This window comes from Babylonia areolata, chromosome 3 (assembly GCF_041734735.1).
Source record: "Babylonia areolata isolate BAREFJ2019XMU chromosome 3, ASM4173473v1, whole genome shotgun sequence".
NCBI classification, from domain to species: Eukaryota; Metazoa; Mollusca; class Gastropoda; order Neogastropoda; family Buccinidae; genus Babylonia; species Babylonia areolata.
In genome coordinates, this window is record NC_134878.1 from 43,390,274 (window position 1) to 43,414,666 (window position 24,393).

The 24,393-nt window shown below is 41.0% G+C and overlaps 1 protein-coding gene across 19 annotated transcripts in view; it reads left to right on the plus strand.

Moving 5' to 3' along the window:
* LOC143279998 (uncharacterized) overlaps nucleotides 1-24,393 on the plus strand; it is a 431,093-nt gene that overhangs the window by 279,539 nt on the left and 127,161 nt on the right. For all 19 annotated transcript variants that reach the window (XM_076584413.1, XM_076584420.1, XM_076584415.1 and 16 more), the window contains 8 exons: nucleotides 910-1,096; nucleotides 2,225-2,382; nucleotides 3,349-3,509; nucleotides 5,636-5,774; nucleotides 11,970-12,160; nucleotides 13,788-13,947; nucleotides 14,794-14,877; nucleotides 22,763-22,972. In XM_076584413.1, the coding sequence (XP_076440528.1) occupies nucleotides 910-1,096; nucleotides 2,225-2,382; nucleotides 3,349-3,509; nucleotides 5,636-5,774; nucleotides 11,970-12,160; nucleotides 13,788-13,947; nucleotides 14,794-14,877; nucleotides 22,763-22,972 (1,290 nt within the window). The remainder of the gene's footprint in view (nucleotides 1-909; nucleotides 1,097-2,224; nucleotides 2,383-3,348; nucleotides 3,510-5,635; nucleotides 5,775-11,969; nucleotides 12,161-13,787; nucleotides 13,948-14,793; nucleotides 14,878-22,762; nucleotides 22,973-24,393) is intronic.

Sequence of the window (24,393 nt, forward strand, 5' to 3'; positions counted from 1 at the left end):
GTGTGTTCATGCATATGTGTGTGTGTGCGAGTGTGTGCTTGTGTATGTGTGTTTGCTAATTGTACGTTTCCCTCTGGACAGGTTAACAACTCTTGTACACAAATATATGTTGGAAAGAAGAGCCAGTTTAGTAGCCAAAAGAAGCGTAAGATGAGACAGAACGCAAACCTGACAAGGTGGCGTCGAGAGCCTTGGCCAAAGGAATGAATCAGCGCTTGTAGCTTTTAGAGGCGTTTGATTGGCTAAAAGTGGACCAGGCATGACGGGTCTCTTTTCACTGTTAGCCGTGCAAAATATGGCCAAGCAGAGCAAACCAATAGGCCTAGCTTGCATCAGTTTGACATGGTTTGGTATCTCCAAACATGGAGTATAATGCAAACTCCTCTTGTTGGCTACAAGGAACAAAGCATTTGTGCTGTAAGGCATGAGGTTTGAAGACCTCATCACATCTTTCTCATTTTCCTAATAAAAAACAAAAAACAAAAACAAAAACGAAAAAAAACCTTAACTGTTGCTGATGACTATGCTTGTTAATGAAGGTGTCTCCTCACTAAGGTAAGTCAGAGCCTTCAGGTCAGGATTGGCGTATGTGGACTTCTTCGTCTTGGGACTGGCATTGCTTCTGTTTAGCAGAATCAGTGACACCATTTCTCCAGTGCAGGAAAAAAGGTTCAACAGCCAGGAGGTTAATCAGTTACCAAGTGGTTTTTTTTTCCTTCTTTTTCTCCTTCTTCTTCTTCTTTGTTCGTGGGATGCAATTCCCACGTTCACTTGTATGCACACGAGTTGAGTGGGCTTTTATGTGTATGACCATTTTGACCCTGCCTTGTAGGCAGCCGTACTCTTTTTTGGGGGGTTTCTTCTTTCTTTCTTTTTTTTTTTTCATTTATTATTGTATTGCTGTGGCAGATCCTTAGCATGGACCCCTCTCAGAGGGAAGCAGAGTGGCACGCCCTCAAAGACCAGATAGAGAAGCTGCTGTCCTCTGCAGACAGCACTAGCTTTCCCAAACACGACCTGAAGCGCCTGAAGAGAGAGCTGGCGGAGTGTCAGCAGATCTTCAGCAGCAGAATGTCGGCTGGAGCCGCCACCAAAGGTGGGATGATTTTGTGGGGTTGCTTTTTTTTCTTTTTGTTGTTTTTTCTTCTCCTTATTATCTAGTATTTGTTGTTGTTGTTGTTGTGTCTGTTTTTTTACCTGTGGTTTTCTTCCTCTCTCATGTTGTCTCTGTGTTTGTTGGCACTTTATTTATCTGGTAAACATGTATGTATCTTGCAGAAATGTGAGTTGTGGTGTATATATATATATGCTTATGTGTGTGTGTGTGTGTGTTTTATGCATAATGGTTGGCCTGGTTAGCAAGGTTATAATGGTTGGCATGGTTAGCAAGGTCCACAACTTTCTTTTTTATGAAATAACTTTCGATCTCTCTCTCTGTCTCTTTCTCTCTCTCTCTCTCCCTCTCTCTCTCTCTCCCTCTCTCTCCCTCTCCCTCTCTCTCTCCCTCTCCCTCTCTCTCCCTCTCCCTCTCTCTCTCTCTCTCTCTCTCTTGACTTTCTCACACTCACTCGCTCACATATTTTTCTATATGTCAGGATTTTCTTGTTTTCGAACTAGATGTGTTTGTAGGACATGCAGGTCAGTCTGCACACGTTGGCAACCTCCTTGAAACTGGAACTTAATCAGAAACTTTGGCAGTGAAATGCACACGTTTGGAATCACCTTCCTCAGCCTCTCCCTCGCTCATCTTCACTGCAATCTTTCAAATCCAGTCTGAAGACCCACCTTTTCCCCTCCTGATTAATTCTCAACAGCCCATCCCTTTCCAGTATGAACTAAAACGACAGTGAGTGAGTGAGTTTTGATAGTTTCCGAATTTGTTGGTTGTATTTTTTATTGTGTACTGTTTATGATTGTGTGCTAAGACTTGTATGTGTGCGTGCATGTGTGCCTGTGTGTATTGTGGGTGGGTGGGGGGAATGGGGAGGTGGAGTGGGGGGTGGGGGCGGGGTGGGGGGAATGATTTTTGATAATGTTTGGTATCTTCTGTTCAATTTTTCCTTTTTGATATTGACGAATATGTATTGTTTGTAAACGCCTGGGGCTTATTTTCAAGATTAGGCGTAATGCTCATAATGATAATAATAATGATAACAGTAATGATAATAATAATAATGTATGATTTTCCTCCTCCTCCTCCTCCACCTCCCTCCTCCCCCCACAGAGGGCCCAGGCAACCAGTCGGCGGTGCAGATGTTGCTGCAGGAGATTGACTCGGTCAGCCAGGACCTGGGCGTGTGTGACCAGCTGCTGTCGGCCATGATCCACAGCCCGCTGCCTCAGAACAATAGGGGGGTTCAGGACGCCTTTCGCAAATACAGGGTGAGGCCTTCACCACAGTGGCTTCGGGTTTTAGTTGTTGTTTCTTCACCTGTTTCAGAATAATAATGATAATAATAATAATAATAATAATAATAATACAATAATAATAATAATAATAATACCTAGTTTTTTCTATGGCATGATATCCAGCACCAATGCTGCTGAAAGCACCTTACATCATAGTTGACTATAAACATGCCTTAAAAAAACACATCAACCGATATCTGACGATGGAAAACATTCAGTGTGTTCATATGAATGCAAAAGCACACCAAAGATTATAAAAGCTATGAAGTAAATAAGGTTTAGATTGAAAAAAAAAGCATTTCATAGAACACACACACACACACACACACACACACACACACACACACACACACTCATATAAATGTCCCTCCCTAACAGACACACACACACTGACATTGAATATCAACTGCACTAAAAACAGAACTGCATAAGCATTAAAATATTTCTTATTTTCTAACATGGAATCAGAATACCGTTATTATCTGGTAGAGAAATTAAGTGTGGTGAATATCCCGCACTTTAATACCAAGACCGCGGGCCAACGCTCATTCTCTTTCCAGGCCCCGTCCTCGTGGACTAAAATCCCTAATCTGGCCAGACTTGTTCAATGCCACTTATTGGTCACGACTGTGACATATTTTTCTATTTGGAATATACTTTTAAAACTATAAAACCATCTTTATTTCTCAGTGCTTTCCATTTTAGAGTGCCAATTTCGTTTATATGAAGCAATTAGCCTATCTATGAATTCTGAAACAATTCCTTCACATCCAACTTCCTGACACATCCACACAGTCCCAAATCCATTTACAGTTAATGTCTTCTTTACAAGATATACCCGGTTTTCCTAGAGAGAGAGTGAGAGAGAGAGAGAGAGAGCATGTGGTGCAGACTGTACACAGTGTGTGTGTTCCCTGTGGTGGTGTGTTGTCCCGACAGGAGTTCCAGGAGAACTTCGACCGCCTGGAGAAGGAGGTGGCCATCCTCCAGCGCAGCAGCAGACAGTTATCTCCCCCTGCCCCCCAGGTGGAGTCGCAGCTCAGTCTCCTGGTGCAGAAGCACCAGAAGATCCAGGCCGTGTCCTACCTCTACATGGACAGGTGAGCAGGGGGAGGATAGTGGTGGTGATGATGATATGATATCTTTCTGTCTGTCACTCACTCATTTCATTTGCCTGAAGAAGAGCCTGTGGCTCGATACGTCGCCTCTTTTATCCCAAGTAAGTCGACCTTTACCAAGATTTTTTTTAGTCTACCTCCCACCATGATATGGATACTTGTATAGCGCCTATCCTTGTTTGGAGACCAAGCTCAAAACGCTTTACAAACATGGGGTTATTTGCACAACAGGCTGCCTACCTGGGTAGAGCTGACTGACAGCTGTCATTGGGCGCTCATCGTTCGTTTCATGTGTCATTCAGTCAGATTGCAGGCATGAACACATACACACTTAGACATGTACTATTTTACGTGTATGACTATTTTGTTTATTTACCCCGCCATGTAGGTGGTCGTACTCCGTTTTGGGGGGGAGGGGGGGGGGGGCATGCTGGGTATGTTCTTGTTTCCATAACCCACCGAACACTGACATGGATTACAGGATCTTTAACATGTGTATTTGATCTTGTGTGTGCATATACACATGAAGGGGGTTGAGGCACGAGCAGGTCTGCACATATGTTGACCTGGGAGATCAGAAAGATCTCCACCCATTACCCACTAGGTGCCGTTACCAAGATCTGAACCCCGGACCCTCGGATTGAAAGTCCAAGGCTTGAACCACTCAGCTATAGTGCCCGTCTGTTCCCAGATTCAAGCACAACACTACTAGCTATCTCTCTTTCCTCATCTCTGGACCTTGCACATTTGCAGTGATCTCCTTCGTTTGTTTGGTCAAATTCCTGCACTCAGCTCTGAGAAGTCTTGTCTTAAAATCTACCTCTTTTGTATTTGTATTTTGTATTTTGTATTTCTTTTTGTCACAACAGATTTCTCTGTGTGAAATTCGGGCTGCTCTCCTCAGGGAGAGTGTGTCACTATACAACAGCGCCACTCTTTTTTTTTGGTATTTTTTCCTGCGTGCAGTTTTATTAATTCCTATTGAAGTGAATTTTCCTAAAGAATTTTGCCAGAAACAACAATGCAATACCCTTTTGTTGCCACGGGTTCCTTTACATGCACTAAATGCATGCTGCACACGGGACCTCAGTTTATCGTCTCATCTGAATGACTAGCGTCCAGACCACCACTCAAGGTCTAGTGGAGGGGAAGAAAATATCGGCGGTTGAGCTGTGATTCGAGCCAGCATGCTCACATTCTCTCGCTTCCTAGGCAGATGCATTACCTCTAGACCATCACTCCAAAATATCCCACCTCCCACACCACCCCACGCCCCCTGCCCCCTCCTTTGCTTCTTTCTGTCATATAGTTTCTCTGAGCCTTTCATCTGCTAAACGTAACCACTATAGCAGCATTGTCGTTATTCTCATCATCATTCATCATCGATATATATATATATATGTGTGTGTGTGTGTGTGTTTGTATGTGTGTATATTTGTATTTCTTTTTTTATCACAACAGATTTCTCTGTGTGAAATTCGGGCTGCTCCCCAGGAGCGCCACCCCTTTTTTTTTTCTTTTTTTTTCTCCCTGCATGCAGTTTTTATTTGTTTTTTTTCCTATTGAAGTGGATTTTTCTACAGAATTTTGCCAGGAACAACCCTTTTGTTGCCATGGGTTCTTTTACGTGCACTGAGTGCATGCTGAGTGCACAATGCTGAGTGCACACATTATCTCTAGGCCATCTCTCCACATGACTTGAATGGATGTTTATATGCCTGTGGTTGATGCTCCTTTGTCATGCTTGTTTAGAATTTGGTTGTATGTTTTACAGATTAGTATTGATTTATACAGATTTCATGACTATATTCATTTAATGCGTTGTGCATGTGAATATACAGTAAGTGTGCATGGGTGATTGCACATGGCCCAACGGGTGTGCGCATGCAAACGTGTATGTGTGTGTTTTAAATATGATAGTATTGTCTATGACCATCAGAACAGCAGAGGAGGCAACTTGGAATATAGAAAAGGAAAGAAAAGACAAGTAAGGGGGGTTGGGGATTGGAGGGGGGGTGGGGTGGTGGTGAGGGGGGGAGCTAGAGGAAAGCAGAAAAAGGGGCCTTTCATGTTGAGTTTGACATTTGTGGTACTGGCTGTGTGTGTAGACTGAAGAACAGTGAGGTGGTGATATCTGGCCTGGATGAGGTGAGACACATCGTGTCGGAGTACGAACACGTGCTGGCCTCGCACGGCAACATGGCCTCTGACCTCCCGGCATTACGTGGAACCACCAAAGACCTCACCGTACGTATTTGTTTTTTGGTGGTTTTTTTTTCTTGTTGTTCATTATTGTTGTTCCTTATCCACTGGCTGATCCCTCTTTTTTTTTCTTTTCTGTTTCTTGGGATTCTTTCTTGTTTTGTTTTTTTTCCCCCATACTCTCTTTCACTCATTTTTCATTTTTTAGTTTTGTTTGTCTGTTTGCCTGTCCATTAGTCTTGCCCCCTAGTTTTGCACAGACACACACACACACACACACACACACAGTCACACACACACACACACACACACACACACAATCACACACACACACACACACACACACACACACACACACACACACACACAATCACACACACACACATGCACGGACATGGATTAAGGGTGGGGATTTGTTCATCTCCCGGGTCAACAGAATGTGCAGATGCGACAGTATCAGAACAAGGGTTGTCCCTGGTAAAAACTCGACAGAGACACACACTTTGACAGGTAAAAACTTGCAGGCAGAAAAGAAGAACGCCTGGGGGGGGGGCTGCACAGTAGCGACACACTCTCCCTGGGGGATAGCAGCCTGAATTGCAGACAGAGAAATCTTCTGTGACAGAGGAATACAACACAGCACAGTACAACGCAATACAAGCCAAGCCAAGCCGAGTCTAACGCTATGCAGTACAGTGCAGTACAATAAATACAATACAGTACTACATTTTACAACACAATCACGGCTGCTCAGCCGAGCACAAAATCCGACTCTTTAGTTGGCCGAGCAGCGTCTAGCGTTTTGGGTCATTTTTTTTTTTAATGCCAGACTTTCCCACCGCACTCTGCACTGGCCGGCGCATTCGCCGCGGTATTTCTGGCCCCGCGCGCCAAACCCGGACACTGCCTTCTTTGTTTCACTCGGCCCCGCAGCCCCCGCCCCGCTTTTCCCACCTTTTCACAGCATCCACACATTTCTGCAGCGATTATAGAAAGCTGAATTATTGCTATTCCTGCTTGTATTATTGGAGTGCAGTTTGATTTGATTTACACAATTCTATTATTTTATCAACATCATCATTTCATTTTTTTTTTTTTTACCTTAAAAAAACTTCATCTTTCTCGTGGAATGAAGGGGTGAGTGTCAACTGCTTTTGACTCTCTGGCACTGCAAAACCTGTGACTAACTTTCGCAGATTTTTTTTCTTTCTCTTTTCTCTTCAATTTTTTGTTTCTTGTTTTTTGTGTGAGTTTTCTTATTTGGATGTTGACAATCTATTTTGCTTTGTGGGCCTACAATCGAGTGCTGTGCCGAGTCTGTTTGTGCATGTTTAATTGCTTGTTTGTTTGTTTCTTGTGCCCATCACTGTGCGTGTGTGTGCTGGCCGAACGTGCGTGCGTGCTTGCGTGTGTGTCTGTGTGTGTGTGTGTCTGTGTGTGTGTGTGTGTGCCACAGTGTGTGTGTCAGTGTGTGTGTGTGCCACAGTGTGTGTGTGTGTGTGTGTGTGTGTGTGTGTGTGTGTGCGCGCGCGCGTGTGTGTGTATGTGCCACAGTATGTGTGTGTGCGTGTGTGTGTGTGTGTGTGCACCACAGTGTGTGTGTGTGTGTGTGTGTGTGTGTGTGTGTGTGTGTGTGTGTGTGTGTGTGTTTCATAGTTTGAAGAGTATAAAGAATTAATCAGACAGAGGATCGAGGTATAACATGGAGAAAGACAGTCATACAGAAAGTGTACACAAAAGCAGACTGCACAGTCTGTGTAGAGTGTGCGGTGGGAGTTAAAAAAAACGTACTGATGAATGCATGAGATATTGTTATTCTGTCCATCAGAACTTGAGGAATATCACGGCATCGATATCATGCGTGACAGAAGTGATACACATTCCACAACTTTGTGTAGCATGTGCCATGCTAGGGTACAAGAGATAAAGAGAACAGAAAGCACAACCACCCTGCAAAATGCTAAAGCTGACAGTGACTGTGCAGCAGACTTGTGGTCTCCTTTTGACCCCACTGTTACTCTGAACGAATGTGGCACCTGCTCACACTTTGCATCTCAAGCAAAAGCTGGTAGACCAGTCAGATGGAAGAGAGGCAGCCCAAAACAGACAGGAACAGTCACTAACAATACAGAAAATGCCAGTGACACAGAAGAAGACACATTGTTTCTGCCTCCAGTGACATCCACACCAGAGAAAGTACCACGACTGAGTGACACTCAAACATCACCAATCATGTTGCACACTCCAGAAAAACCGCACACATCTGTATCCATGAGTGACATGCAAACATTGCCAATGATGTTGCACACTCCAGAAAAAGCACACACGTCTGTATCGACACAACACACCCCAAAGCGATTCAAAGACATGACAACATCCCCAATCATCCCAAAACAAAGCCTGTGTTCCATACATAACGTCACTTTTCCCCTCACTAAACACGAAACTGAGTATCACACAAAACTGACAAAAACAATATTAAATCATTCAAAAGGCAAATTCAAAGTTGTATGCAAAACAAAAGGTCAGCCTTTCATCCCGAAGAAAGCCTGCGAAAGTTGTTGAAAATGTCAGGCGTGATGTGTCAGGTGTGACAACTGAAGACACAATCAAACAACATAGTACTGAATTGAAAAAACCCACCAAAATTCACAGGCAAAAGGTGTTAGAGGGAGCAGGAATTACTAGACCATCCATCTCTTGTAAAGAAACATCGGCGCTCAGGGCACAGTTAGGGGCCAGTAAGTTCAGTTTCAGAAAACTTCAAAAATGTCTCAGAAATAAAGGTGTGGCAATAGCAAGCGAACATGCTGAGAGACGGCTCCAGAACAACATTGTGTGTGGAGATATAACAGTAGACAAAAAAATAGTAAGCTCTAGCGCTGAGATGCATGGGGAGAAAACAGACGTGCCGGTCAATGTTGGCTATGTTGGTCACACTGACCTTCTTCAGTTTGTGTCCTCACTACTGGATAAGTACGAAGAGGAAAATCTTCTCACATGTCATGATGACACCATACCATCCAATGAAATCTGGGTGAAGATTGGTGGGGACTATGGTGGAGACAGTTTCAACTTCATGCTGCAGATAGCCAACACCAGAGCACCTAATTCAAAGCAGAACACATGGCTGATAAGAATTGTAAACTGCAAAGACAGTTATGAAAATTTGAAAACTGTTCTCCATCCATATAAGCAACAAATAGAGAACTTGCAAAAAACAGAATGGAAAGACAAACACATTCGCGTATTCTTCTTCAGAGATTATGATTACCTCCTGAAAATTTATGGTATTTCTGGAACCCAGTCTTCCCACCCCTGTCTCTGGTGTCAGACATCCAAACAGCAGCTGAAGAAGGACCTAACAAAGCAGCCAAGCATTCCACCCAGGACACTCACCAATATTAATCGTGATAACAGACACTTTCGTTTATATGGCAAAGACAAGAAAAAAGCAAAAGCCTTCAACAATGCCACCCACAAGCCATTGATCAATGTAGAACTGACACAGGTTGCTCCACCTTACTTTCATATTCTACTTGGCATTGTCAAAAAGCATCATGATTTGTTAGAACAGGACTGCCACACGCTTGACAAACAGATCGCTGCAACACTAGCAAAGGAACAAGACCTTCAGCAAGACAACAACGCAGCATTTACACAGTTTGTCAGTGATCTGCATGCCACTGAAGAAGATAAAACAGAAAAGAGAGTGCATGAAACAAGGCTGACAGAAATCTTAGAACTGGAAAAAGAAAGCAGGCACATGCAACAGTCATTAGCAGAAGAGAAAACTGAAGTCGAGAACCAGATTGATGATCTGTACGACAGGATTGAAGAGAAAAAGCAAGAGACAGAACTGCCTTTTCTTTCTGGACCTGTGACTTCAAACCTGGACACAGTGTTGAAAGACAACAAGATCACTGTGCAAGCATACCATGGCATCATTTGTGGGCAATCATTGTCATAAATACCTGCAGCCTTTAGTCACTGAAAACATCTGTCAGAGTGTTATACAAAAAACGTTTCAGACTACAGACAACCAGCATGCAGATGACATTGCAGCAAAATTTCAGACGCTCAATCAACTCTTTGCAGCTGTTCACAGACAAGTGTCCCACACACGAGTCACACAGAAAGACTGATAGAATAGAACAAGACATCAAACAGTACATGCAATTTTTCTGACAGAGTTTCCCCAACACAAACATTACTCCCAAACAACACATATTAGAGTGCCACTGTGTTGACTTCATGAATAGATGGGGGTGTGGCCTGGGTCTGCTTTGGGAGCAAGGTGGCGAGGAGACACATGCGTTTGTCAATACCTTAAAAACACGTTGGGATGAGGAACAACAGACCAATGTTCTGATGCAGGAACAGCTGACCGCTGTGTCCCCTCGACTGCAGGGTGTTCTGTTGCTTTCTGGCAAACCCGCAGATAAACAACAGTGCTCTTGAACTTGAACATTGTGTGCGTGCATGCAAGCCTGTGTGTGTGTGTGTGTGTGTTGTGTGTGTGTGTGTGTGTGTGTGTGTTTCCAGCCAGTGTGTGTGTGTGTGTGTGTGTGTGTGTGTGTGCGCGTGTGTGTGTGCATGCACGTGTGCATGCGTGTGTGTGTGTGTGTGTGTGTGTGTGTGTGTGTGTGTGTGTGTGACTTGATTCATAAGTGTTTATGCTTGTGTGTGCTTCCAATGTGTGTGTGTGTGTGTGTGTGTGTGTGTGTGTTCACACACGCATGTGTGTGCCCAGTGTTGTGTGTTGTTCAATTTTGTTTTTGTTTGCATGCATATTCAGTTCACATAAAAAGAATTTGTTATATTGAGATTTTTCTGTGTTTAGTGTTTTGTTTGTTCATCTGTTTGTTTTGTTTGTTTTTATTATTTGCGCATGTTTTGTTCAGATTTTTTTTTTTCTGTCACGGGAGTGATATTGTATTGGTGGTTATGCGTTTCGACAAGTGGCTCCCTATTCCAAGTCATTAAAAGTTTGAATTATACACCAAACATTTACTATTTACTTTGCACTTTCAGTGCATATGTTTAGCGGACAACTTTATGCTGTGCCGAAACCATTTTATGAACACAGAACAGCAGAGCAAGGATACCGCTAAAAGCTGATGAGACAGTGAGCAGTGCAATGTGTACCTAATCGCCGCTTCACGGCAGTGCCAAAAGCCGACAGACACTCACCCCGCTCTCCATCCCCCTGCTGCTTGCACTGACCATGCTACAGTGTGTTCATTTAAACGTTTGTTGTGCTGCCAAGAAAAATCGCACACCTCAAAAGGTAAGCTGATCTGCATGCAGGCATGCTAAATGTTATGTGTGTATTTATGATGTTATTGTGGAAAACGCCTGTTTTCTTAGAGAGGGATTTAAACTTAACGATTTTTGCGATCATGTTTCTGCTTATCCTTCTCTTCTCTTTCTTCATGTATGTTTCAGCCGTTGCCGCAACAACCGCTATGTAAGAAAACATATTGTGTTTGGAGTCAATGGAAAGCTTATTTTGTGTTCTTTTTAGAAAACCACTTCTTTAGTCGTTATTTCCGATCCATCCGAGGAGATGATGCGCGAAAGAAACAAAGCAGATTTACTGCTGAACAAGCGTACAGCGAGTGCCGCTGGCACGGCCTGTTTGTCAGCCGTGTTTACATGCCCTACTTCCTGGGGTCACGAACTTTCGCTGGGCCAACTAAAGTGCCAGCACTGAACACCCGTGCAATACAAGCCAATTCAATACAGTACAATACAGTACAATGTTGTACAATGCAGTACAATGCAATACAAAGCAGTACAATGTAATACTATGTAGTACAGTGTGAAACTATGTAGTACAAAGTGGCACAATGTAATACTATGTAGTACAATGTGAAATTATGTAGTACAATACAGTATAATGCAATACTATATAGTACAATGCAGTACAATGCAATGCCATGTAGAACAATGCAGTACAATGCAATACTGCATAGTACAATGCAATACAATGCAGTACAGTGCAGTACAATGCAATACAATGCAGTACAATGTAATTCAATATAGTACACTACACCACACCACACCACACTACACTACACTACACTACACCACACCACACCACACCACACCACACCACACCACACCACACCACACAAAACATCACACCACACACCACACCACACCAGACCACATACCACACACCACACCACACCACACACCACAGTATAGTACAGCAGTGGTGCTGTGTGGATGCAGGACCTGTGGACGTCAGTGCAGCAGCAGCAGGGCCCAGTGGAGCAGATGTCTGGCGCCGTGCACACCCTGGGGCACCTGGTGGAGAAGAGTCGCCCTGCTGCCCCCGCCCACCCGGACCTCGATGCCCTCAAGACGGAGGTGCTGGACCTGGTCACCCGCTGGGACAACGTCCGGTCGCAGATCGGGGAAAGGTTGGTCACTTGGCTGTGTTGATCGATCGATCGGTTTCTTTGTTGGGTTATAATAATAATAGTAATAATAATAATAATGGTATTTATATAGCCCTGAATCTTGTGCAGAGACAAATCAAAGCTCTTTCGCACCAGTCATTCACATGCATGCATAAGTCTAAAACTGGAGAAACTGAAGACAAGGAAGAGGCAGGGAAGGGAGGCTGTTTTGGGAAGAAGTGGGTTTTAAGGCCAGACCTGAAGAGCTGAGTGTGGAGACATGACAAAGCAAAAGAGGAAGTTAATTCCAATTGCAAGGTCCAGAGACAGAGAAAGAATGGTGTCTAACAGTGGAGTGTTTGGATCTGGGTATGCGTAAACAGAGTGGACCCTAAGCCGATCGTAGTGAGCGAGATGGAGTGTAGAGGTGAAGGCAGCCACAGAGATAGGACGGGACAGATTTGTGAATACATTTATAACATAGAGTGCTGATCAGTTGGAGCTTTTTTTTCTTGACACTTTGTACCCCATCAGTGCAGCTAACAACAGCTAAGTGCACTGTGAAAGCCATCACTTCGCGCACAAAACTTGAACGAAGTCATCAAAAAACATGCTGAGTCCCCCTTGAAAATGCTTGTGCTAAAAGGTGCACAGAGTGAGAAGACAACTCGTTGAGAAAGTGAAGCTGAATGAATGTGTCCACCACAGTCCAGAAATGTCTTCACACAGTCCAAAGGAAACAACCAAGAGCTTTGGATAAATCTGTGCTGCTTTGGGAGGGAGGAGGGAGGGTAGGGGTTTGGGGGTCAAGGGCAGAGAATACATGTCAATAAATTCAGCATCGGCTTGCACTTTGTGAAAGAACACATGGCATTTTTTAGTGTGTGTGTGTGTGTGTTTGTTTGTGTATGTACATTGTTTTATTTCAAACAAAGTACATAAATTCCTCCCCATCCAAAGAAAAAGAAAAAAAAACAACAATCACATCCGTACAAGAATAGTTAAAACATCAAATAGAACACATGCACACAATGAATACAGCAATACGCGGTTATGAAAAATAATGTACAATTCATCCCCATGGTAAACTAGTCTTGAAGGAAAAGAGGAAATGAAGAAAGCTGATAAAAAGAACTGATTTTGCATAGTACAGTAAAGCACCTCCGGTGACAGTAAAGCTGAATGTATACGCTTTACAACACTGGTACGGTAAACAAGCACATGTAAATGGAAGGAAGAAACAAGACACCACAGACATCCACAGTGATAACAAACAGTGTGTACATCATCGCTAAAATAGAGATGGGTGGGTTGTGTTCCACATTGAATTGTTGCTTGATGCAAGGTTGTGCACCTTTTTGAAAATCATTATCATCATCATCATCATCATCATTATCATCATCATCATCGTCGTCGTCGTCGTCGTCGTTGTTGTTGTTGTTGTTGTTCTTATCATTACCATTGTATTGTTGTTTTTTGTTATTTTCTTCCTGTTCTTCTTCTTCCTGTTCTTCTTTTTCATCATCATCATCTTCTTCTTCTTCTTCCTCCTCCTCTTCTTGTCTTCCTCTTCTTCGTCTTCCACATCATCATCATCGCCATCATCACAATCATCAGTAACAGAGAGGGGTGTGTGTGTTTGTTGCAGACTGCAGGCGACCAACTCGGGGCAGGAGGCGCTGGCCCAGTACCAGAACGGTCTAGCGGCGGAAGAGCAGTGGCTGGTGAAGACGCAGCAGCAGGTGGCCACCCAGCCCCCGCTGACAGGGGACGTCACTGACGCCAAGACACAGCTGCAGCCCACCATGGTCAGTTCCCCTTTGGTGCCCCTCCATGCCTGTCTCTTCTGTCACTCTGCTGAACGGTCATCATTTTTGTATCGTGGCCCAAGGCCCATGTACATTAAGGCATTTCTGAGTTCTCTGTCTCTCTCTCTCTTGTCATGATCACTCTCTCAGTCCTAACACTCTTCAGTATAATCGTCTCCCCATCGTTTTTGATGAGTTGTTGATTGATATTGTGACAGACAAATTTTGGCAGAGACACTGATGTTGGTCTATTCCTGTTGTTGAGCTCAAGGATACAGATGAAGATGTTAAGAAGAAGAATGTTGTTTGTGATGATGATGACAACTATGAAATGTTGTTGATGATGATGATTATGATAGGTAACAATATTCCCAACAGCCAGCATGATGTGAACTTTGTAGATTCACCACTTCTTCACAAATGGCACAGCAGTATCAGCATCAGCATAAACAAAAACAAGAACAAATTAATTGTGGAATGATAAGGAAAATACAGCTTCATTTTTATGAACATACTGCATGTGAATGATTTCGGAATATTGTTACTATAGCCAGTCAGTCAGAAATGCATTAGGTTGATAATTGAAAAATATAGGAAACACTCCTTTCTTCTTACTGGTTCACCAAATACAGAAGCATTGATATTTCAGACACTTAAAAGATGCTAAAGGTATATTGGGGATCAGGTCTTTTTTTTTCTTTCCTTTTTTGTTTCTTTGTTGTCAGTTTGTTATCATACTTGTTTGACTATTCTTCTGCTCCTGAAAGGAGAGAGGATACAGTTTGTGTAAACACTGATGTATGTGTGTGACCCACACTTCAGAAAGCGACCGTGTTTGGTTCACAGGCTATTCAGAACCAGCTGGCTGAACACAAACCTCCAATCGAAATGGTCAACCAGGTCGGGGGTCAGTTCATCTGTCAAGCCAAGGTAAGGACTTGATTCTCAGGGGCTTTGTTGAAAATCTCCAGCTTTTGCCCAGTTAATGCCTCTTCTGTTTGTTTTGACACCTTTTTAAAAAATTATTTATATATATATACTACTACCATTCCTGTGTTTTTCAAAATGTTGTTCTACCCCAGATTCTGGTGTTTTCTTCATGTATTAATGTGGTACTGCTCTGGAGCTTCAACTTTTCTTTGTTTGGTTGGCTTTTTTGTTTTGCTGTACGTTTCGTTAACCAGTGTGTAAAGAAATGAGCGTTCTGCCTTTCCTCTCCTCTGATCCGTTTTCTCCTCTTGAGGGGGGATAACCACTGAACTGGCTGCCGACTGTGCATGGACGCGCATGATTTCTCTGTAGTAGGGACGTAGATAGTTATTTGTTTTTTTTTGTGTGTATTGATTTATATTTTACTTGTTTGTTTACTCGGTCATTGTTTGTTTAATTGTTCATTGTTTATATGTTCATAGGTTTGTATCCTTGTATATTTATTTATGCCTCTGTTTTTTCAGTATCTTGTTGGATGGCATTGATGTCTTGCTATAGAAAGTTGTGTCTGTGGTGTTCATGTTACTGCTGACCAGTTAGTCAGTAGCTTTTTGCAATAGTCTTATTAGTTAATGTAGCTTTGTTCAGTCTGTGTTATTTTTGTTTTTGTTTTGTTTTGTTATTGAAACCAAGCCTGTGTTAACTGTTACAGTGATGTGTTGTTGTTGTCAGCATGCAGCTTGCAAAAGCACGGCACATTACCACCCCCAATGTGTTTGCAGCTCACAGGCGTCTGCGGCTGGCCACGCACAGTCCCTGCCTGTCTTGTGCTTCTGTCTCTCTTCTTCTGCCTCTCTAGTCTGCCCTCCTCTGTAGTCGTCGTCCACAGTTTGTTAGTCTGTAGTCAGAAGCTATGTACATTCATGACTAGACAGGATCCTCAAGCCAAGGTGCCTCAGTTTGTAGCATCATTTCTTTTTGTTAGATCCTACCGATCTCTTGTCAGATGTGCGTGTGTGTGTGTGTGTGTGTGTGTGTGTTTACTTGTGAGTTTTTCTCTCGAGTGTCTTTTGGGCTTTTAGCCTTTTTGATTAACAAAACATGCTGTTTTCGCCTGAAAGGCTTGAGAGAAGTTTGGCATAGAGGGAGAAGGAGAGAATCATTCATTGTGAAAATAAGATGTAAAGTTCAAGATGAAGTCCAAGAGTGTCAGTTTTAGCAAAGGGGTTTATTCTTTCCTCCCACTGAGGTGTGTGTGTGTGTGTGTGTGTGTGTGTGTGATCTTTTCACCCACTCAAAATTATCACGACTCTTTTGTTTACCTGCAGCAACCATTTCCAGCCATCATTTGCACCTCCCCCAACTGACCGATGATTTTCACAGCTGATTGTGGCTGTCGCCGGTTTTTTTTTTTTTTTTCATTTTAGGTTTTGCAGCTTTTTTTCTCTCCCCCGACTTAAACTGTGGCTTGCCCAGTTTGACCCCCATGTTTCTCCCTGTCGCCATGGCGTTCGCTGACTGACCTTTGCACGGTTCTCATTGTTATGCACCGCTTCCATTTCCTTCCTTCCCCCTTTTTTTGTCTTGATCGTTTGGTGGCCTTCCTCTTCTCGGTCAACACAAGGAGTAAGTAGCAATGTATATGAGGCTCACAGCAGGTTGGACAAATGAAGATCTGGCAGTGTTGGTGTTTTGTTTTTTTTGTGGACGAATATCATCATATCAAATGAAAGAAATGCAGAATCACTCTGAAAGCAAAATTTCCCTTCCTTAGACAGTTTGCGTAAAAGCAGATGAATGCTGTCTGTGGGGACGTTTGGGCAGATTTTTTTTTTTCCTGATCTGAATCAGTGATGACATTGTCATTTCCTTCATTTCTGCAACCTAGCTGTGACAGCTGATTTGGTTATGATCAAAACTGTTCCCAATTTGGCATGTACTATATTATCAATGTAGACATTCATGTGTTCCCAAATATTTGCCTTACGATGTTGTGGAAATTCCTGGAATGATAGAAATAGATTGTTTTACATTTCTTTTTATCATTTTTTTGTGATCTTGTTATTTTTGTTGATTTGCTTGTGCTGTATCTGAGGTATTTATTTCAGTATTACTATGCAAAATAACAGAACTAACTCCTTAGGTTTGCGTTTATTGAATGCCAGTATGTCTTACATGAGGAAAGCAAGACAAAGAGCCATACAGTATTTTCATTTGGAAAAAAAAAGAAAAAAAAAAAAGATTGTTTTCCCATGCTTGTTGCATTAAAGGAGATGGGTGAGAAAAAGTTGTGAGAGAGCTGTGATGTTCTGACTGTTGTCCAGTTTGGCCTTGAAGCAAGCTCAAGCAAGATCACTGGCATGCTTCTTCCTCTCACTTTCGCTGCACTTGTCTGCACGCTTAGCTTTTGGCTTTCCCCATTGCTTTTCTTTCTTTCAATTGTTGACATGTTCAGCAGCATTTATTGATATGGGTGTTTATTCATGTGGCTCCTTGTAAAGAGCTGGTGTACCTACATTCACCTGATGTGTATAGTTTTCACATTTATTGAAGGAAAAAAAGAAATTGAGAAAAGGAACTGATTATATAACAGTAGTTAAGTATTTTTGCTCAGTTCATTTTCACTTATAAAATCTTGTTTTTCATTGTCATACGAAACGTTTTGTTAAATGCTCTTGTGAGTTCCATGTCTGTTTATTAAAAGCATGAAAGCGTTTCAGATAGAATATGATGGATGAGAGTTTGAGATGATGTGTGTATTCATGTTTGATTTACACGTGTCCATTTCTTGTCCATATACATATGTGTATTTCACTTGTGCACTCTACATTTTTAATATAGTTTCCTATTTGATCACTGTATACCACCTTTTAATTTAGTTGAAAACAAGCTCTATTTAGTATGTTATTTATTTTAATTATTAAAACATCTTGAACCTCTCTGCACTTTACATAGCACTAAAAAAGCATTTGCTGAAGCAAACAAACATACGCAGATGTTTTGAAAATTAATTAGGATGGGACATTCAAAAGAGATCAAGCCATGAAGTAAATCAAATAAAATATCACATATAAACAGTTAATACTGAAAATAACAATAACGACAACATCAAATGCACTCGCATTCACATACTTGTGTTTGGGACATTGATCATTTGTAGGGGACTGCAGTTTTTAGCTTTCATAATGACTTGAGTGACAAATTTCTGAATTTCTCATGAAATCCAAAGAACTACATTTTTCTGTAGTGGTGTCAGGATGGAATATACATACCTTGATGGGTGATAACAGCACTGCAGATATGATGACTGAACATGGCATTGGACACACAGAGATAGAGAATGTATGTGTATATGTATGCATGCATTCATGGACATAAATGCACCATGCGTGTGCATTGGTGTTGGTTTTACAAACTATGGATGACGTGGTGATTGAACAATTGAGAAAACAGGAAAGATACAAAAAAAAGAACAACAACAAAACAACAGAACATTTATTTCATATCGAAATGTCAGCCCTGATGTTGCCTCTTATCAGAATTTCAATACATCTATCTGCCAGCAATTATTTGGTCTACAAGGAGCTCCTGTGTTTAAAGTTCACCACATGTACATGAGAAGAAGAAAAATTATTATTTTAAAAAATCACAAAAAAACAACAAAAAACAACAACAACAAAAATTGAATAAAGTGGTGTCATATGTTAGACACGGTCAGATTACAATTGGCCTGATGGAACCTTGTTCACACATGTGCTCACACACAAAATCCATTTACAAGAACGAAAAAAGAAGAATAAATAAAGAAAATAAAAGGAAAGATGTATTTGAGTTCCCAACTCCATACACACACACACACACACACACACACACACACACACTGGCAGGTTTTGTTGGGTTTGTCCTTGGGGTAATAATTAAAAGTCTCCTGGTTGGACGATTTGAGAACATTCAGAACATGGCGACTGAAAATTAACTGTACATATATATATAACTGTCTTAAATATGGACAACTGAAATTAAGAAGTATGATATGTGTAAGCTTGCTCAACCAAATATATATACACATGCATGCATGAGCCACACACATGCACGCACGCACGCACGCATGCATGCACGCACGCATATATATATATATATATATATATATATATATATATATATATATATATATATATATATATATATATGTGTGTGTGTGTGTGTGTACAAAAGTTCAGCAATATTAAATTTAAATCATTTCCGCTTAGATCACATATATGTACATATTCACTCAATATATATATACAAAACAAAAGTTCAGCTGTTTGTGCTTAGATAAAAGCTTCAGAATATTAGATATAATTCTGATAATTCCAGCGTGAATTTGGAGTTCTTTCAGAATAGATAACTGAATATCTGCAGATGGCCATATTGAACACACTCTGCTTCTTCTGCTTGTCTCCCCTGATACCGCAAATCTCATGACCTGAGAACAATGTGTAAAATATAGATCAAATTGATGACAGAATTACTGTACATTTTTACCATCATTGTTTAGTTGTTTTTTGTTTTTTTGTTGTTTTTTGTTGTTGTTTTTTTAAATTATTCTGACATCATCAGTATTCAAGAATGTGCATACTTGTATCCATTTTGGACCTCTCTCTCTCTCTCTCTCTCTCTCTCTGTTTTTTTCCAGTTAGACAACAGATAGATCACATACATATGTCTGGTCTTCATAGTGTGGAATAAAGAGAAATCATTGTTGACCCTAGACTCCAAATTCTAGTGCTCAATCTGCACCATATCCAGCTTTTAAAGTTGGAAGCTCACGAAGTTACTTCCCTTGCTGAAGTCTTCATCTGCAATGACAATCTTAGAGCCTAATGTTTCTGTCTTTCACACAAAAGGGGCGAAAAGGTTGAGAAAATATATGTGAGAAATAAGGAGAGTTGGGTTTGTCTTTGGGACTGAGATGTGTGAGATCTAACTGGACATCAGGTTCAGTGAGAGGCAGGTAGCTGTCCATGTAAAATTGGCTGCGCAGCAAATTTCTCTTATATGAGACAGTATTCACTCAATGAAATTTTGATTCACTTTGAACCAAGCTTTTTTTAACTTCAGCAGAGTGGCAGACCTGAGTTAGAAACAAAGTAAAAGTTTTGCAGCAAAATGAATTCTTCAGAGTTATAGTATTGTGACATGAAATGATTTTCTGAAAGGTATTTGGACTACAGATCTTAAAAAAAAAAATTCACTTTTCAGAAATATATATGTCTTTGTACCATATCAGATGAGTTGATTAATTTTATATCAGACAAGCAGATATGTATACACACATAATCATCATGATTTTTACAACAGTTGCAGCGTTTTAGATTATTGTTATTATTTGCACAGTTATATTGCAAGGAAATTTTGTTGGTACAGATCTTTAAGTAGACTAGATTGTAGTTCAGGAAAAAGCATACTTTCGAGTGGGCAAATAAACATGGCTGAATGGTGGCAATGACTGTTTTCATGAACTGGTGACATAATTTTTGTCTGTTGAAGTAGTGTGAATTGGTCTCAGATGTTCAGGGATTATTTTCCCCTGAATTCAGATCTGCTGAATTAGAGTAATTCAGCATGCACACACGTCAGTTATCACATGTTCATGGCACATTTACAGAAAAATGAACACTATGCTCATGCTGTGGTGTGGAGTGATGGCCTAGAGGTAATGCGTCCGCCTAGGAAGCGAGAGAAATCTGAGTGCACTGGTTCAAATCACGGCTCAGCTGCCGATATTTTCTCCCCCTCCACTAGACCTTTAGTGGTGGTCTGGACACTAGTCATTCGGATGAGACAACAAACCCAGGCCGCGTTTGCAGCATGCACTTAGCGCACGTAAAAAAAAATCACGGCAACAAATGGTTGTTCCTGGCAAAATTTTGTAGAAAAATTCACTTTGATAGGAAAAACAAATGAAACTGCACGCAGGAAAAAATACAAAAAAATGGTTGGCGCTGTAGTGTAGCGATGCACTCTCCCTGGGCAGAGCAGCCAAATTTCACACAGAGAAATCTGTTGTGATAAAAAGAAATACAAAAATTCAAATACAAATGCTGTTAAGTGTTTACATGGAACAGAAAGCAGTTGGAGTTGAAAGTTGGAGTTTGGGATACAGAGACAGAATTGCACATTCCAGAAAACAAAGATACCTAATTAAATTTAGTCAAATGGTAACAGTTTGCTTAAGTTTTTGACATGGTAACAAACTGTTGTGGTTACAAATTACTTGGATTTCACTCTTGTCAAAGATGGAATCTCAAGCAAATGTTTTTACAAAATACTGTATAACTGTACACAGTTACGGATGAATGAAATGCAAGCTATCTGGCCAAAGACAAGCATATCATTCACAGTTCCAGTTTCCCAAGGAGACGTCACTGTGTTCGGACAAATCCATATACGATACACCACATCTGCTAGGCAGATACCTGACCAGCGGCATAACCGAGTGCGCTTAGGCTTTGAGTGCATGTTTCTATATATGTGTGCCTATCAGAGTGGATTTCTTCTTCAGAATTTTGCCAGAGAAAAACAAGTATGTTGCTGTGGGTTCTTTTTCAGGACTTTGGTTTATCATCTCATCTGGAAGTCTAGACGGTAGTTTGATTTTCCTGTCAAACGTGGGAGAAAGGGTGAGACAGGGATTCAAGCCTAGACCCTGTGCCATTCACACACATAGAGCCAAAGAAAGAAGAAAAAAACACCACATAAATAAATCTGTGTGATATTCTTTCAAAACAGGTGCAAAGCAAACATTCCTGATGGGTTAGGTGATGTGAACTAAAAGGTGGTCTTAAAAAAAAAAAAAAACCAAAAAAAACCCAAACAAACAAAACTGAAAAGTAATAGAATAATTATATGCTGGCTGTGTTGGTGATGACTCTGAAAATGTTGTGAAAACTGCTGATGAAAAAAAAAAAACCCATCAAAAAACAAAAAACAAGAACAACAACAAAAACACCAACTTTTTAACACTTGTAACTAGCAGCTCTCTGAGTCTAGCAAAACCCCACCCACTCACCCAAATGTCTGTGTCAAGAAGTTGTGGGTTGGAGAGTGGATTGGGGGGGGGGGGAGTATTCGAGAAAAGGGATTTTTTTTCTTTTTTTTTCTTATGGTGTTGAAAGAAAGAGAAGATTGTATCGAGATGGAATCAAATCTTGCTATTATTGATGTGTTTATTAATTTGGGCTTGGGTTTGCTTATTTTGATTAGATGACTAAAATTCCCTAGCATGCTCCAGACACACTTCCATATGATGCACTTTTTGCTCATGAAATGGTTAACAAAGCACAGTTCATATATATGGAAGTAATCCTTTACACCACTCAATGTGTTTCTCACAAAACACTATAATTATCATTTAATTTTAGCAGCATGGGTTGTGGTATATATGTATGTTCACAGTGTATATAAATGAAGAGTACTACCTGCTTTAGAATAATTGATCTTTTAACAGTTGATATACATAGTGATAAATGAGACTAATCTTTGGAAATGACTGTAATTACATCGTTAATGTGCTAAGTCATCTAAATTAGACCAACTTGGATCGGTGCTCAACATGTATGTACATAAAAAGCTGTGCTCACATTGCATAAAGAGAGAAAAGAAATCCACTGTAGTTGCTAGCTGGTTATGGGAACATTATCAAAGTATATTTATGCAGATTGAGCAAAGCGTAACACGAAACTAAACCTGCACAAAGCTTGAGCAATCATCAGCTGCTTCCTTTGCTGTACAATTACCTTGCTCAGTGAATACTTGTACATGTCAGGTTGCACTGTGAAATGGTTTCCTTCATTTAATGTTTTAACGAGTTGATAACCCATTGCTGCATTTTCCATTGCAGATGTATGACAGACTGCTGAAAAAGTACCAGGAAACTGTCCCAAGCTATGACTCGAGCAGCTTGAAACGCTCCAAGCGTAGCAGTGGGGCAGAGAATGTGAGAAACGATCTGGACTCTCTCAACAGGCGCTACGTAGAGCTGGTCAAATGGACCAACGAGCGTCTGAAACAGATCAGAGCCACTCTTGCTGATGCCGGCATTGATATAAAGGTTTGTCTTTTTGTTGTTGTTGTTGATTTTTGTCCATACCTCTGCCTCTGTCCCCTTCCCACCTGCTTCCACCCCCGCTCTACTTCTCGTTTCCTTCTGTCAGTCTCTGGAGAGTCACTGTTGCTGAATCGGTCAGGCATTGGACTTTCAGTCCAGTGTTCACCAGTGATCAGGGTTTGAAGCCCATTCCAGTTCGGTGCTGTGTCCATGGGAAAGGAACTTTACTCCTGCTTTTCTCATTCCACCCAGGTGTGAAGGGGTACCTGGGGAAGTTTAAAACTATGGAAGTGAAAGGATTGGGCCCTGCCTTCCTATGCTGAGCCCCAGACAAAGTGGGTGTGAATTCACAATCTTGAAGGCTGTAAAAGGCTATGCAGTCATCTGAAAATAAAGCTTGATAGTACTTGGAATAGTCTAGATGAACAGTCTAATATCATCATCTTAGATGAACAGACTATAAATAAATAAACGAACAAAGTCTAGATGAAGCTACAGTGCCATAATATTAATCATCAATTTTTGTTTTGTTTTTGTTTTTTAAAGAGATAATACCACAGTCGCCAGTATTTTCTCCCCTTCCACTAGACCTTGAGTGTTGGTCTGGACGCTAGTCATTCGGATGAGACGATAAACCAAGGTCCTGTGTGCAGCATGCACTTGGTGCATGTTACAAGAACCCACAGCAGCAAAAGGGTTGCCCCTGGCAAAATTCTAAAGAAAAATCCAATAAGATAAGAAAACAAATGGAAAATTGCAAGCAGGAAAAAATACAAAAAGATGGATGGCGCTCTCAGTGTAGTGACGAGCTCTCCCTGGGGAGAGCAGCCCGAATTTCACACAGAGAAATTGGTTGTGATAAAAAGAAATACAAATACAGTACAGTACAGTACAGTACAATGGTAAAGTTTCTTTCTTTACAACACAGAAAAAATATTCATTTGGATATCCTATTACATATTATTGATAGTTGTATTGAACTGTATGGGGTTGTTCTGTACCATACTGTACTGTTCTGTTCTGTACTGTACTGTACTGTATCACACTTTACTGTACCATATCACATTGCATTGTGCTGTATTATAGTACTGTAATGTATTTTAGTGTGGTATAGTGATTTACTTTCTTTTCACAACTCGATTTTTTTTAATGAATTTCAGGCTGCTTTTCCATTTTTCTTGAAGAATGATAATTGTTCAGGAATATTGTATGAGTGTTGGTAAATAAGATAGATTAAAGAACGGCAGTTGTATAAGACGACAGTTATTTTTCAAATTACTCTGTCCCTGATTCAAAGTTATACACCATGACATTAATCCTTACATTCACTGATGTATTTAACATAAATACACATGTTAACAGATTACAGTGATCACACACACACACACACACACACACACACACACACACACAATCAAATGCAC